Source organism: Micropterus salmoides, unplaced genomic scaffold, assembly GCF_014851395.1.
Source record: "Micropterus salmoides isolate LMB-PRFRI ecotype aquatic unplaced genomic scaffold, ASM1485139v1 Ms_hic_scaffold_14, whole genome shotgun sequence".
NCBI lineage: Eukaryota > Metazoa > Chordata > Actinopteri > Centrarchiformes > Centrarchidae > Micropterus > Micropterus salmoides.
Window position 1 is genome coordinate 20,935,427 of NW_024040485.1, and position 17,457 is coordinate 20,952,883.

Here is a 17,457-nt window from a genome sequence, read left to right on the forward strand (position 1 = left end):
GGCAACCCGATGGAGGTTGCGTGCTTTTATGTATATTCAGTATACCTTCATTAACTTATAATAGCATCATCTTTGCCCATTACATAATGGCTGTAATTCCTATTCAATTTGTCATTGATTCTCAAACAGCTGCATTGCTGACAGGTTGTCTAGCTTGTTAGCTTGTTGCTTCTTGGGAATAATTTTAAAAAGCAACATGAACTCTAATTTTCATTTATTACATTGCAGTGGACATACATGTAATGGATATTCTTTAAATACATATCAGTATTAAGAATATTAGCCTTACTGTTTGACAATTTGAGAAATATGCTTATTCAATCTCCTGTTGAGAATTAGTTAAAAAAGATCCATATTTCTCTCATGTCTGCAAGATAAATATGAAGTTACACAAACAAAAACGTCATGTGCCGTTTTATGGGGGGTTATGTGTCAGAGTAGTTTTTGGCCTGGGACAGTGTCGGGATAGCTATTTACCCAATTCCCTTTATGTTAAGTTAAGCTATGCTAAGCTAAGCTAACTAGCTGGTGGATTCAGCCTCATTTTTACCACACAGAAATGAGAGTGGTTTCTCAGCTAATTCTCTGCAAGAAAACAAATTATGGTATTTCCGAAAATGTTAAACTATTCCTTTAACTGATTTCAGTGGTAAAACTCTTGCATGGGCAGCAACATACAGGGAAACATTAGACCTGGCCCCAGCCCTCCCTGTTTGTGCCCTTGTCTCAGTTACTGACTAATCCCTCTTGTTAAAAAACATGAGGGAAATGGCTGCACGCATGCTGTAGATCCTCCTCAAAGCATTCAACCAAGTAACACAGAATTTAAAGGTAGAGTTTAGCTGCTATTGTTTCAGAAAGCACTCATGAATAGCAACACAAAGAATAACATTTCAGGCATTATATCATTTCACACCCAAAACAGAAACAGAACCAATACGTCAGCGTCTTTATGTCCAAATCATGATAAGAATAGACAAAATGTGATATACATATATGTCCATTGTTCAGAATCAGGGGGTGAAAAATGGTTTTAAAACCATGTGAGCCAATGTAGTGTTAGCTGACATAACAGAAAGGCAGGAACACAGAATCATTTCACTGACCTTTTTATAAAAAAGTGCTGAGACAGAGTTATGAGACACGCTGTATAATGGGACAAGTTTGTATGGAGCCAGTGATGTGAAAAACACAGCATTGTTTCTTCTGTTGACCATTTGTTTGTGGACAGGAAGTGTTTGGCATAGGAAGAGGGAAACGTATGATTTCCTTGATGAAGTAAGAGTTGGTTTGTTAAATTAACACACTACATCAAGGAAGGTCTTTTTTTATAACTGAAGAAAATAAAGTTAAATGTATAATTCTAGTATATAGTGAGTAAAAAGGATCTCTGCCATATTTGTTACTTTATATGAGGCTGTATTTGCATTTCACACATAGTGGCAGTTATCTGACTCAGTTGTTTCAAAACCAGCAGCTGGTCTGTAAATTAAACAAGTATTATCATATGTGAACAGTATTCTCAGTGTTCCCTCTCTGATGGCTGTAAGTCTCAGAGCCCAGCCCTCTTCCTCAGATCTTTCCTTTGGATAACAACACAATGTCATGACGCACACGCTTGCTGGATGTGAAGCACACGCTGACCTCTGATGGACTTATCTGTGTGAAGTTGCAGCTGAGGACAGTTTCTCTGTTTCATTCAATCATCAATAGATTGATACAATATGAGCATTAGTTGGGTACAGTATCATGATCAGTGAGATAATGCTGTCTCCCAGTGTCGGAAAGCAAGAGGAAATACTTGATTTGTTCATTTTAAATAATAAACTTGATAGCAGCTCTCTTTCCTAAAACCCTGCAGTTTGGTTTTAAATTGCGTAAGCTCTTATCAGCTGCAAAAATTCCAACAATTTCAGTGCAGTCCAGTTGTTGAAATATTCTTGCATGTTTTGTGCCTGTTCTGTGAAATTAGGCTTGGGTAAAGAATTGTCCACTGTCCTCAGGTACAAATATCACTGTTTGTCTTTCCCTAAGTGAACTTTAAAAATCAACCTTGTTGGCGGGCTGCAGAATTATGTGTGGACAGTTAGCCAAGGACATCCTACATAATATACATATTGTACTCTTTAACACTGTAGGCTATTGTTTAAAGCAACATTATGTAAGAACTTGCGTAGTGCGTGACGCAGTGCATGACGTAGTGCGTGACATATAGCCGTGAAGTGTTATGCATTTCTCGCAGGAGATCGTAACTGCTCAACCCAAGTTACATATAGCAAGAACAGGTGTTCGGGGCGCTGAGTGGGAATGAAAGAAGACCCATTCTCCTTATTACAAGTCAGTATACTATCAAAATGATTTTAGATATGCTATTTTAAGGTAAAATAGTTACATAATGTTTTTTAAAATGGAAGTGTACAGTAGGTCAGACATACACAATGTAATATGTATATGTATGTAATAAATGAATGTGAACAACCTCCAGATAAAGACCACACAGTTTCCTAATTGTACAGGTAAGACATTGTGTAAAGGACAGCAGAGCGAGGTTAGAGGCAGTGGTCATTTAAAAAGTAGTGAGGTGGAGACTGGAAGAGATTTATAGTTAGTCTGAGGAGTGTCCTCATTTTTATCTATATACACACACACACACACACACACACACACACACACACACACTGTAGGCTATTGTTTAAAGCAACATTATGTAAGAACTTGCGTAGTGCGTGACGCAGTGCATGACGTAGTGCGTGACATATAGCCGTGAAGTGTTATGCATTTCTCGCAGGAGATCGTAACTGCTCAACCCAAGTTACATATAGCAAGAACAGGTGTTCGGGGCGCTGAGTGGGAATGAAAGAAGACCCATTCTCCTTATTACAAGTCAGTATACTATCAAAATGATTTTAGATATGCTATTTTAAGGTAAAATAGTTACATAATGTTTTTTAAAATGGAAGTGTACAGTAGGTCAGACATACACAATGTAATATGTATATGTATGTAATAAATGAATGTGAACAACCTCCAGATAAAGACCACACAGTTTCCTAATTGTACAGGTAAGACATTGTGTAAAGGACAGCAGAGCGAGGTTAGAGGCAGTGGTCATTTAAAAAGTAGTGAGGTGGAGACTGGAAGAGATTTATAGTTAGTCTGAGGAGTGTCCTCATTTTTCTATCTATATACACACACACACACACACACACACACACACACACACACACACACACACACACACACACACACACACAAACACACACCCACACACGACTCCAGTCTCTGTTATCCTCCAGGATCGTATAGCGCAGCAAAGAAAACAGCAATGTGAAATGAATACAAGTGGTAGGTCTGAAGGTGAGAAGACACACAAAGTGAGGAAGTGAGGAGAGGCGAGAGAACAGGTTCAGAAAAGTTGTCGTAATATAATCACCATGAGGTTACTATTAATGGTGATGGTTTCTGAAGTGAGATTAGACCCCAGAGAAACATCAGACATCATGTTGGAAAAGAAAAATAAATAAACATGTGTTAACGATTTTACTTAAACATGCTGAACCCTTATTTAAAAACAATAATAAACATAAAATATAAGTATTGCCACTCGTGAAACTTATGACACTTAGCTTAGTTTAGCAAAAAAACTGGACACAAACAGCCAGCTGGTGGGTTCAGCTTCATTTTTACCGCACAGAAATGAGAGTGGTTTCTCAGCTAATTCTCTGCAAGAAAACAAATTACGGTATTTCCGAAAATGTTGAACTACTCCTTTAACTGATTTCAGTGGTAAAACTCTTGCATGCGCAGCAGCATACAGGGAAACATTAGACCTGGCCCCAGCCCTCCCTGTTTGTGCCCTTGTCTCAGTTACTGACTAATCCCCCTTGTTAAAAAACATGAGGGAAATGGCTGCACACATGCTGTAGATCCTCCTCAAAGCATTCAACCAAGTAACACAGAATTTAAAGGTAGAGTTTAGCTGCTATTGTTTCAGAAAGCACTCACAAATAGCAGCACAAAGAATAACCTTTTAGGCATTATATAATTTCACACCCAAAAAAACTGAACCAATACGTCAGCGTCTTTATGTCCAAATCATGGCAAAGAATAGACAAACTGTGTTATACATGTATGTCCATTGTTCAGAATCAGGGGGTGAAAAATGGTTTTAAAACCATGTGAGCCAATGTAGTGTTAGCTGACATAACAGAAAGGCAGGAACACAGAATCATTTCACTGACCTTTTTTTTTGGTTTATTGGTACAACACACTGAGCCATTTTTCAGGCACCACTGTGTTCAGCTCATCTTAGTGGTGTGTGATTTCCATGTCCACCAATGTGATTCATGGACAGAGTGAATGTGAACGAATACAATGTTTGTCATATCATTAAAGTAAGTGAAGCACACATATGGTCTGAATTTACTGTAACTGTTGAAAGTGAAATAATGCAGAATTTCAAAATGTCATATCTTGTATCCACTCCTAGATGTCACAGGAAAAAAAGCCTCAAATACACACACAGACACTTAATTGCACAATTATTCTGTCATGCTACAACAAAATGATTCCTGCGCGCTTGTGTCTGGAAAGCTTGTTGCAGGAGTTTTAAGAGAGCATTCAGTCCATAATTTCTATCACTGCGAACACTCAGCCACGACTTAACTGAGTGAGTGAACGTTCCAAATGACCCAGCACCAAAGAATTGTTTGTACGTGCTCACCTCTGTGTGTTCATGCACGGACACACACGTCCGAGCCCAACTCCACAACCCACATGAGTACAGTATGTGTATGTGTGTGAGGCCTGCAACCCAACACCAGTGGAACTGTTCCACCTATTTGTGAGGCAGATAAATGAGGGTCCATGACGCTCCCTGTGGGCCAGACCACCATTAGAAGACGCTGAAGATTTAAGAAATGCTTTGGAAACACTTTCAGACACATTTATTACGACAAAATGCTTTTTGGCGGCGACGCATGCTCCCCGTCGCCAGAACCATAGAGAGTTATGCTCTGTAAATGCGGAGATTCACGTACTGTGATTGAACGGTTAGATTAATTTATCATTGCCACACTGACCTGGCAAATTTACATAGTAATTGACCTCTGGCACAAGTGGTGTCTATTGCAAAGAGAAAAAAAATCTGCTTCACAGGGTTTGGCTTTAGAGTGCGTCCAACATTCACACTTGAAGATTTTGATAAATCAAGCAGATGAAGATTTCTCTTTTCCCCTCCTCTCCGTCCAGGTTGAACTGACAGGAGAGAGTATTGGGTTTCTAAGAAATGCACTTCTAAAGCTCAACTGCAGTTACCTCACTCACATACAACCTGCCAAAACTGTCGTCTTTGTAAGACTCTTAATTCATATTAAATTACTCTGTGCATAAATCACACTCTCTCATTCCCAAACACCTAACAAAGCTCATACTTGTATTTGCTGTCAGCGGTTCATTTAGAAATAATCATTTAATATTTTTCCATCCCTTCCCTGGCTGTCATAACTGCATAATGATCTGTGTCATTGGGAGAGCAGAGGAGATAACTAACACGGCTCAAACTAATGGAGCTAATTAATCTGCATTTAATTAACAATCTCACATCAAAAGACAGCTTCTGTTATCTGTTGTGAAGTACATAACTGTACTTCACAACAACTTAACAGGGTTAAGAGTATGCAGCCATGCTAGCAGCTCTCTGAGGTTATACTTGTTTAGCATGTTAACTTACTGTCACAGTACAGCTGCGGCTGTCAATAGTTTTCCAGGTTTTTGGTCATAAATCAAAAACACAAATTTATATATTGACCTGATCGTGGCGCTACAAGGAAAGTTGGGGGGGGGGGGGGGGGGGGGGGGTGTCACCAACGTACAGGGGGACATGAATGTCAGTACCAAATGCCGTTGTGATCCATCTCATGGTTGACAAGACATTTCACAGCTCATCTCAACTCACCACAAATGTCAACATCTTGATGGTGCTAGGGGAAACAATCAGAGGATCACTATTAAGTCATTAGGATACATCCTCTGAGGACAATGAATTTCTATGTTTATCAGATTATTCCTAAGATATTTCAGTCTGAACCAAAATGGTGGACCTACAGGCCTACATTGCCACTGCTCAAGCCACGCTGCAAGCAGGTTCCATCACGTGTTTCTGAGCTTGCAAATATAGTGAAATTAAAAGTGCCTTACAGACTGCTTTCATAGCCCAAAGCCAATTTGAGGTTCATAAAGTTTAAATAACAGTATAAAAGAATGCAGTACACACATCAAAGCCAATAAGCTGCTACTGTCCCAGGTTTTCAGCGGGAATCCTCTTATCTGTCCACTTTTAGGAAAAGCAGGTGTTTCCCTTACAGCTGAAAGTTGAAAGGAAACCAATAACCGCCACTGGGCAACATAAACCTTCTTATCAAGTAGTACGGTATGTATCAAGAACAGATGTATTCAACACTTCAGTTTGTATGGTACCTGTTGCGCGCACAGACACGTAAAAACATGCATACCCTCGCCACATATCCATCTAAGGAGAAAAGGCTACTGTTATCTGGCTGTTGTCGTCTGCAGTTAACTGAGATAATTGGGCTTTAAATCACGCAACGAAGGCATGCGAGACACAGTAGGTTTGGTGTCTGATGTCAGAAGCTGCAGTTTATATCCTTCCTCCCCCTGCAGGGTCGTCTTGTCAGCTTTTCTCATGCCTACAGGAGGATGCACTCATGCATGAGAATATTTTACAAAGAAAGAGCTCTGGCTGGTATGTCTCCATCAGCTCGCTGGATGTCACTTTATTGCCAGTACTGTGTTCAACATTATGTGTATCCTGTAGGTAGATGCCTTGGACAAGGAGGGAAGATAAAAAGAAAAATGGGATGATAAAGTAAAGAGAGAGAGAGGAAGTCAAACACCATAAATCATTGCTTTCTAATATCTTATCTTATACTCATAAATATAGCTTTTACTTTAGAAGTGTCATCTTCTTAAATATGTGATATTAATAGATTCCCAAAATGGGCACTGAGAAGGCTGATAATCATATGCGTCTATGCTCACCCTGCACTCCTCCTCTTAAGAATAAAATGGTGGTGGTGACTCCGGCTCTAACGGAGTTTGCTCTTCCATCACAATCACTGGTGAAGATCGATACCACAATCCAAATAAAGCTCAACTGTCCTTGGGCACTTTAACTGATTCTACAAAAGGCTGCTGCTCATAATACCGCAACTTAGCAAGCAGAACATTTCTGGACAGCTTTTTAGATCCATAGGTGGAAGTAATCTGACCAATAATGTGATAGTAATAGTCCGACATTTTCATACCCCTGAAATTCTGGCCACAAAGGATATTTTTGCTTGTTTAATAGCATATGTCAATTACATTTCTTGGCATGGGTCTTGAGGGGGATTAAACTGAAAGGACAACTGCCCTTTAAGATCCCCCATGTTCACAAATGTTCTGCATTACATCTGATAAATAAGGACTGCGCCTGAGAAAGGGGACAGAGGACCATCACACTGCCTCCCTGCTGGCACTGAAAACAATTGTGTGAAGCTACAAAACTTATGTTGACCTTTCCCTGAAAATACTTGTGTAAAGGACACTGGCATTAAAGATATGTGGCACACAGAAACACTTTAATGTGAAAGAGCCTGGGTGTTATGCAGAAAAGAAATTGCTTGTATTGTCATGTATTAATGTTCAGGTTGTGTGTGCAGTAAACATTCACACACACTTTATTTATCTTGAGTGTGTATGAAAGTGGTTCTTTTACCTGTTGTGAAATGACTGCAAAGTGACAGTGCAGGGAAAGGTCCTAAAGTTGATGTTTAGAGATGTAAAAGGCTGGCTGGTGGTTGCAGCTGCAGCAAAAATCAGTAAGTAATAATTAAACCACCATGTCAAATCTATGTCTCTGAATTCACTGTTTTAACTGACTTTATTCACAAAACAACTGAATATCCACTGGCATTAAGTGAAACTGAAAATGAACATACCATAGTTTTTTCAAGTGAATAATGTAAAACTACTGGATGTTTCTAAACTTAACTGCTTTTAAAAGACTAGGCTAGCTAGAGGCAGCTATTTAATGAAATGTCAACATTTGTTGTCACCATTGTTCATTGCAGAATAAACTGAATCAAAGTATACATTTAAAGTTACTCAGATGCGATACAAAATTCAAATGATCCAAAAGCCATTAGCTTCACACAGTTCCCTTCCCTCCACTTCAGTTAACAGCGGCTTCATAATGAAAGCTATTTGGTGTCTTTTGTATTAATGAAAAAGAAAATCACTCCCTGGAGCAATGCCTAGTCTAACAAAAGAGGAGACTACGCAAGTGGTTAAGAGGAAATATGATAAAAACAATATTTGGGGAAATGCTGATATGAAGCAAAAACAAATGATAAGAGCAAAAGAATGTTTTGTGTAAATATTGCAGCTGATAAAATACTGTATGCTGGCTCCAGATTTCAGATACCCAGTTCTAAAAGATGTTCACGTTCTCAAAAAGACATAAATCACAATATGTATAAGTCTTGTATACTGTAGCATCCTGTGTTTCTCCTTTTTTCTGTTTCAATTAATACTGATATAAGAAATAGCAGATGTGATTCGATATTCCAGGTACTTGAAGTCAAAGCTACTAAATTAATTTTTCCTAAATTCATATACTGCACTGTATGATCTGTACAATGTTACACATGCTGTATGTACGTGTGTGTGTGTAAGAGAATAAAAGAGACACTGAGATGGAATGAAAGACAAAAGGACTGAGTGAGAGTAAATGAGACAGCTCTTAATTACCGCCTGCGTTTCTGTATGATGTCAATAGGCCTGTTGACAGCGCACGGCGATCCCCATATGTTCCCACTCCGCACAGTGATACTGCGCTCCACGGAGTAACAGAACCCACAGTTTGTTGGCACACTCATCTTTCTTTAGTCTACTCTCTTTAACTCGTCCTCACCCTCCTCTTCTCGGGCGCTCCGCAGCTCTTCCTCTCTTGGTTCTCCTCAGCTTGTGGCTGCTCTCATCCCTGTAAAACCCAGCCCGCTTCCTCGTCAGTTTGGCTCTGTCGGGCTGTCCGGCTCTCCACGGCTTCCCAGGAGTTCTCATTACCTCTGGCAGGAGTGGACACCAGCTCTAGGACCAGTGGATCCAGCTCAGGATGACCGGCGTGATGCAATCCATGCTACTGTATGCAGGTGACAATCTGCTTTTCCTTGGATGATCTGAATCAATTTGGATTGGATTCCCTGGAGTGGATTCCCTTCTGAGCACCTGAATTCCTCCTGTGAAAGCTTTTCATCACTCTCAGCAGAGCTCCATTAATCGGTCCCCCACATACATCTTGTCTATGTGCCGGGTCTAAATGTGGCGCAACACTACTGCCCTCTTCCCCCTCTCCCGTTCTGTCTGTCTTCTCTCTCTCTCACTGTCTCGCTCTCTTGCTGTTCTTCTATTTCTCTCTCTACTTCCTCCTCTCCCCTCTGGCTGCTGCACCTTTAATCACAGAGCAAACCTTTCCTTTCCCTGAGTAAACTTGCTCTTCTGCTCCAGTCTGTCACAGCAGCGCTGTGCTGTATGTGTGTGTGTGTGTTTTGTCTTAGAGCACCACGTAATGTGCACAGACCTGTAAAAGGGGTGTGTGTGTGTGTGTGTGTGTGTGTGTGTGTGTGTGTGTGTGCGCAAGCAACCAAGCGTGTGCGTCAGTGTGTGTGTGTAGACATGTGACTGAGCAAGTGTCTGTGTGTGTGTGGATCGCACACAAGGGGGAACAAGTTTCAGAGTGAGGTCAGATCTGAGAAAGGGGGCGGGATCAGAGCCAGCATGGTTCCTGCCTTCCACAAATGTTTTAGCCATTTTAACCCCTTCCTACTCATCTTCACACTCACACACGCTGAATGCTAATACAATTGCAGGACAGCACTCTCCTATTGGGCACAGTACCATGATCCTTTCCAGATGGAGCGTGTATTCATGCGTGTGTGAGGCAGGTATGTCTAGTCTATGTTAGGTAAAGAGATTGATGACAGGATGAGTATGATAGGGTATTACAGTAAGTAGCTCTTGGGACACAGCTTGCTGAGAACGAAGAACATACAATCACACACATACACACACACTTACCCGTATACAGTATGTACTCCCGCACAGGCTTAGGCACGGGCATGCAAGGTCACCCATGGCCAGGGGGAGTGTATTTTTGAAGACCAGAAATGTGAAAAGTAAACATGAAACCTTAGCTGGGCGACCTTCTGTAGGCTTCATATGAAAATTTAACAGGAAATATTTATAACAAGGGATCAGCCAAATGAGGCTGGGGCTTACAGGCTATGTTCCCAGAGACAGATTAAACCTAGCTCTGGATTTGTAGACCAGAGAAGAAGACTTTGTGAAATTTCATCAGGATGAGCTCTGTGTGTGAGAACATTTGAGTTACTTGGGGGAGTGTGATCAGTCATCAGGTTTTCTGACAGCACAGCAGGTGCTTTAGTGTTCTTGTGACAATTTGTAGATATTAGTGATACAGTATTATTGGGTATTCAATACCAATGACCTATTGACAATACCATAAAACCCCATAATCTCCCGAACAGCAACTATCCAATCATGGCATGGCAACTATAACTAAGCACACTTGTCAAGCTTTGGATCTCTGCATTTAAAAAATGGTCCTTCCAAAACCAAAAACACAAGTGTATTATACAAATGTAAGGAACTGATTAAACACTGTGTTCAACATACACTGTAATCATTCACATGCCTGGTTAAGTAGCTTACTACCTACAGTTGTAACCTAGCGTTACTTCCAACTCTAGGATACAACTGTAGGTAGTAAGCTCCCTTTATTAATTAATGAAATAGAAAAATATAATGGGTTATGCTGTAAATTTCAGAACGTGACTGGTGTTTAAGGGAGAGCGGGGTACAGTTTGTCAGAAGTTATGCCATTCAACTGCATTATTCTCTACAGTTTAGCAATATATATTTAACGCTAACCAGTAATGGTGTTAGATTACATTTGCTGTGATTTAGAACTGGAAAAACGTATTAACAATCAGAAAAGATGTTGGTAACTGAGGAAATTTACTGCTCCAGACATTGACAAGGTTGCCTGCAGATGTGTCTACAGACATTTTTTGTATATCAGCCTCATGAGTGCAGGTCTCAGCCGATGCCGATTATCTCAAAATGCCAGATATTGGCCCGATTAATCGGCAGACCAATTAATTGATAAGCCTATATCTCTAAGGTGTGGTATTTTCCCCACTGTGTGTAAGTTGTTCCTACAATGCAGAACAGTTTAGGCTAATGTTAGCAGCTATTTTATTTGTCTGTTTATTTGCCACTGTCAGTGGCCAAGTCACAATAACATATGGTTTTACTGAATAATTAAGGAAATATAATTTCTTAATAAATATAGCTAAAGATACCTAATTTTTTGACTGGCCACTCTCTGCTGTCTCAGAAGAGACACCACTAGATTCCACTAAATCTTACACACTGAACCTTTAAAACCAGCCAGCCGACAGCACTAAAAAGCTGGAGAGGAGGTTTTCAACTAGCTCATGTAGCTAGCGCTTAATTAGCTTGCTAGCTACAGCAGATAGAATGTCTCCTTTCAGCAAAAATGACAGTTGCTGGATTAAAATGTGAAACATGTTTTGTCTACCTCTGTCTGAAAATTACTACAAATTTGGAACGGAGAACCGTTGTAAACTCCATTATGTGCCTTGCGACAACAGAAAGCTTGGCAGGTGTAGCAGGGTTTGGCGACTGGTAAATTGCCATCCAGCTCCTACACACAAAAATCATCTCCATAAATGGACGTTCACTTTAACCTACACTGCAGTATGACACGGTTCAATTGAATTGGCAAATCAATCAATAGCATCATCTCACCACCGTGGAATTCACAAATGTTAGGCAGAGAGACAGACTGGTAAAAAAGCCTCAATAGGTATCTTTAACATGAACCAGGGCCCTTTCTAGACACCAGAGAGTTTAAAATGCATCACAGGACCACTGCTCTATTACCTACATATGTGAAAAAGTAGGCTCATATTTTATTGGCGTGGTTTTATTTTTCAGCTTTATATTTATGTTGGTTGCGACATACAGCACAGACAGCTTATAACTGCGGCGTTTGCTCTCTAAAAGTATTTAATATAATCCTTTAATATAATACAAAGGTTCGGTGTCTGCGGTAGTCAAGAAAAACTGCCATTTAAGGAAATATGAAGAGGTGCACACACAAACAGGGCCAATCATAACCACAAACTGAACAGACCTACAATACTGTTGTGTATTATGGCTTTCTGGAGCCCAAATTCAACAAAAACAATTTATAAATCCGATCACATGACTACAATGAATTAAATGGTAGCTTTTTGGGTTTAATAGCATTGACTGTGCAGGAACAGAATCATGATCAGGCCCCTCGATATTTTATAAAGAAACTACAAATCATACCAGGTATAATGAATACTTCTGCAATGAAAGTTTCATGTCCTTGTATTCACACTATCTTTTCTGATACATACTACAACGCAAACATTAACATGTGAGCTGACTTTGGACTGAATGTATCCCCAGTGGGATGAACAGTGTTCTGATGCAGGAGTGGATGTTGGAAATTACAATTTGCAGCAGTCTGCACTACTGACACATTTTCATGACAGGAAAATTGTTTTCATGTGCAGTTAGAGGAATAAAGTGCTTAAACAACATGGTTCAAGAGTTTTATCCTTGTTATCTAGAGTGGACATGCACACACACTTTCTGACACATGCACACGCACACATAGGTTGGCAGTATACCAGACGACTTCACATTGTTCCATGTATCTGCGTCACCATGGTGGAAGAGAGTGGATGTTTGAAGAAAGACAGACACTAAATGTTTAGTTCTGCTCAATATCTTCACATCTCGTCGTTAGACAGCCGCGCTCCAAAATGCTGGACGCCAAAGCCAAGACGATGTGGCGAGGTAATCTCTAAAACTCATAAAATAGCGAGGCATCATAAATTCTGGCTGACCCCTCAGTTGTGGGTTTAATAGTCCATTATTTGCAAAGGGGCCTCATGACATCATGTGTTGGCTACATAGAGGCATGGTGAGCATTCCTGGATAACGAGCTGTTTTGAAGTCAGCGAGGAGAGCTGTGTGCCAGAGTTGTTGCCTGTCAGTGGACACATTGTTTGTGGTTTGTTTGTAAAGCTAGCTAACACTGATTAACTTCCTCCGCCGTACTGTCCACCCACAACCAATTGTGTTTGAATTAAAGTGCCAGACAAAACACAATAAAATCAAATATTGTAATAGCATAATCAGGAGTGACGGACACTTAAGTACAAAAAAATGGTTTCTTTGAGTTTTATTTTACAATAAAAGTTTTAGGTTTTTGACATTTACTGGGAAAGGACAGTTTGAACTCTGCTCATGTGGGTAAACTAAATATTCCATATAGGTCAGAACACATCAGGCACAAAGGTAAAATTTCTCTAAAGTTGGGGTTGTGATTTGGCCACATCCTCATTCAAAACGATTTACAATAAGGTTCAATTATATTATTAACAAGACAGCTCATTTTTAAAACATTTTTAAAAAAGCATGTCAGTCACGAATATGATTTGGACTTTGTAGCCGTAAAGTGCATAAAAAGATGTTTTATTAGCTTATTCAAATATTTGTCTAACACCAGATTCTTCTTTGAGTGATTGGATTGAGTGAAAGCCTTAGAGTATTTAATAGAGTGTCCCTTCTCTGGGAGTTTTTAAAAAAAAATACAGAGACACTTTTTATTACAGTGTATGTTTTGTATCTGCTTTCAATAACACTTTGGTGAAGCTGTATCATGCTACACTGGAGGGCAGATTTATTACTCAAACCAAGTTTTCAATTTAGTGTATTTATTAACAGTGATGATGTAAACGCACAACCACAGTCAAGTCCACTTTAATGCAATTAAGCCTAAGCTGGGGTGCGTTTGTGCATGTCTAGAAAGCAATACAAACAACGTACAAAAGTGTTCTCTGCTACTGACATCGACATTTTAAAGAAACCAAAAACATACAGTATCTCCGAAATACAATCAGGTACTGTTTTGAAAGGCTATATGAGAATAAATAACAATTTAAAAAACAATCAGGTCAAAAAATGGCCACACATCAAATTACAAAATTTGAATAACTGGTACACGTGGGAGGCATAATGTTTTCGTCCAACATGTGCAATTTGGAAATGCCTTCTCATTTCTCAATGCTTAAGTTGTCTCATCATCACAAATTAAAAACAGCTGCCATGCTGTGCATGCAAGGGTGTTTTACACAAATTTTATACCTGCTTCTTCCATACTATATGTTATAGAAGCAGAGGTCCTACTTAGAAATGCCCTAAAATATATACTGAATGAACCCAAACAGTTACCATTGTGTGCTGCTTTCCTCCTCCTTATTATGCCAGTATGAAACGTTTGTGTGGCTGCATTAAAGAATATGAATAAACAATGTGTAATTCAACCTCCAAATGTTTGGAATCAATTGGAAACAAGCTAAATGTATTGTGCAGTTTCGTACACACATTTTCCTAAATTAAGCATGTTTTGCTATGTATGGAAACTCTGGGACCTCCACTAGAATATAACTTTCTGTTAGTTTGAACCCATGCTCAGCCAAACGTGAGTTTGTAGAGGCCCCAAGTGTTGGATACAGCAGAGTTCAACAGGTTAAAAAAGCAGCTGCAGAAGAATAGGGTACACTACCACAGCGCACACACAGGCATATTCACATGAACACGGCCAATTTCCACTGTAGTTTTCTATGCATGTAACGGAATCATTCCCAAAAACGACTGCTTCCCTTAATAAAAAAAGGACTCCTTTCTCACTTAACAAATGTAACTTTTTGTATCCAGACATGAACATGATGCAGCATTGTGCAGTATCTACATTAGAAACACTAGAAGTATGGACTTGCAGCTTGTTAAATCTGTTCAAAACTACCAACACAACAATTCTTCTGGTTATTTCAAAACAGAGTGGGAGAAAAGCAAACAAACTTAAAAACATTTCTTCCCGGTTATAATGTCATCTACTGTGTACATAACAAAGCAGCAGCACCAGGTGTCAGCATGTGGCTGTTGCTAGCGGCCTATATTTAACTTGAGTTTCTGTGATGTCAAACGTCATGTTACAGCCTGGACTGTAGTAAAGGCTATCAGTGTGTCGCCTCATGATTCATTAAGCTGCCATCTGCTAGCATGACAGTGGGGTTTGGGGCTCGTCTGATTTGGGGATTGGGTGGATGACAGACTTGTACGCACACATGCAAACGCACATACTCACGGTCACCCTTATGCACACACACGCAGCCCAAAAATCCCAGGACATACGCACATGCAAGCTCACTAATGCATGCACACGTACTGGGACATGGACACACACTCAAAGGTACACATTAAATGCACATTCAGATGGTCTGTGCGCACACTCCAATGGCAGGTGGCCTCTCCTTCAGCAGGGAAGTGTGTGTAGGAAAAACAAGGGCCATGAAATGCTCAGACACAGCAGCCACGTCACCATTTCAACTCGTATAAAATGCAGCCTTTTGCTTGTATGTAGCAGGTAGGTGTAAGTAACTCTAGTTTTCAGGAGCTGAGGGAAAGAAAGCACGTGTTCTCCATTTTTGCATAATGTGATAATGAATTACTGATTATTGATCATTTAATCATGTAAGGGAGAGGACAACATCAGCTCTTACGATACATTTATAAAGTATCAAACTGGAAGTTAATTCTGCAGGACACTTTTAAAAATGAATGTAAAAATCAAATAAAAAAAAATTATACTCAGTTTATTGGTCACACCAAATGTTAATATTAATTTAAAGGGTTTATTCTACTTTTCAGAATTTCAGTGTTCCATTTCTGTAATAAAAAATAATTTCCAACGTAGTTTGGTTGTAATGGTATTTGCTCTGTATTACATTTCGACATACATCTCTCATATGCTGTTGCCAAGTGTCCGATGTACAAGTTACTCAGGTTAAATGTTATGAACTATTAAAGCAGCAGTATTGGGTGTCAAGTCAAGTCCATTTTATTTATATAGCCCAGAATCGCAATTTGTCTCAGAGGACAGTCTCACATACGACACCCTCAATCCCCAAAGGAAAAACAAGGATAAACCTTGCAGCAGTGGAATTACAATATGGTGAAAAAGAAAAACAAACATACAATATTGAGTAAATATTAAGTGCACAACATGAAAACATTTTATAGTGTAAATGCATTAATTTTAAGCTACTGTACTTTTGAAAGAAAAGTCGGTGAGTAACTGTTAAATTCTGCCTCATACATTATATCAGTGTAAATGTACACATCTTGATTAAACTTCTTCAAGCACATCCCTTTACATTCCACACCCCACCACAGCAGTATTAAAGTCTAATTACAAACACATGGCCACTTTCAAACCGCCTAAAAATAGAATTATTATCTACCAAAATGCCACATTCCCCCCTCCTATATCCAACAACTGCTTGGTCTGCAGGAGGTCATTGCTCTCTAAGAGTCTCTGAGCATAACTTAGTCGGTTTCCCCCTCTAGTGGTTACAATAAGCAGTCATCCTGATGCTGCTATATTACAAAGCTCAGCACAAATGACTACAACAAATGAGAGGATTTTTTTTCCGAAATGCATTTACTCAGTGAGTACAGTGAGACCAAGCAATACTTTTTGATTTATAATTTTTAGGGCTGACTGAATTGTAGATTTTACTTATTTTTTTAAGCTTTTAAACATATTGACCGTTAACCACATTATTTCTTTTAATTTAATGTCGAAGGCTACATCCCTAATTCTTCTCAGACTAATCGCTTAAGTAGTAGCACATGTGATCCATTCAGGACATTGTTAGAAAAAAAAGTGACCATTCCTTTGAAATGGTTGAAGTATCTTTGCAAACTTTTTATTATTGCTGCACTCTCTCTGGGATTTGGGATAAAGGGTAGACGCCCGTGTCCTCTCACAGCGTGAGTAGGAAATACAGTAGAAGTTGCTGGTTTTGAATTTCGGCAGTGTTGGTGTTGTCCCCTGCTGCTGCTGCTGCTGCTGCTGCTGCTGCTGCCAGCCTCAGGAATCAATGAGACTCTGGAGGCGATTGGGGAAATCAGTCATGCTGAAAATATGGAGTACAGCAGTGACGCACACAGCAGCAGCCAGCCCGCCACAGCCACACAGGCCCTATTGACTAATCTGGGCGTGTGTTTTGGGGGGGGGGGCTGGCGGCTATATTGGGACCTCTGACATTGACACTGTTGCCCTCTGCTTGGATGGCCTCACTTGACACTTTTTCAGTTTTCCACATTATTCTTTCAGTCACAGTCACTTTATGCCTCTGTTTTCTTCTCTTCGTCTCTCGGTTTAACGCTCTATGTCCAATCATT

At 39.8% G+C, this 17,457-nt stretch overlaps 1 protein-coding gene across 6 annotated transcripts in view; it reads right to left on the reverse strand.

Annotated features, from left to right (window-relative positions):
- The window catches only part of pde4ca (phosphodiesterase 4C, cAMP-specific a), a 56,703-nt gene that overhangs the window by 23,678 nt on the left and 15,568 nt on the right, over positions 1–17,457 (reverse strand). The window contains exon 1 of one of the 6 annotated variants that reach the window (XM_038718272.1): positions 8,975–9,683. The exons of 4 other annotated variants lie outside the window; for them this stretch is intronic. In XM_038718272.1, the coding sequence (XP_038574200.1) occupies positions 8,975–9,123 (149 nt within the window). In that variant the 5' untranslated portion in view covers positions 9,124–9,683. Of the gene's footprint in view, positions 1–8,811; positions 9,684–17,457 lie in introns of those variants that run through there. One more of the 6 variants, XM_038718274.1, reaches the window with a different exon arrangement.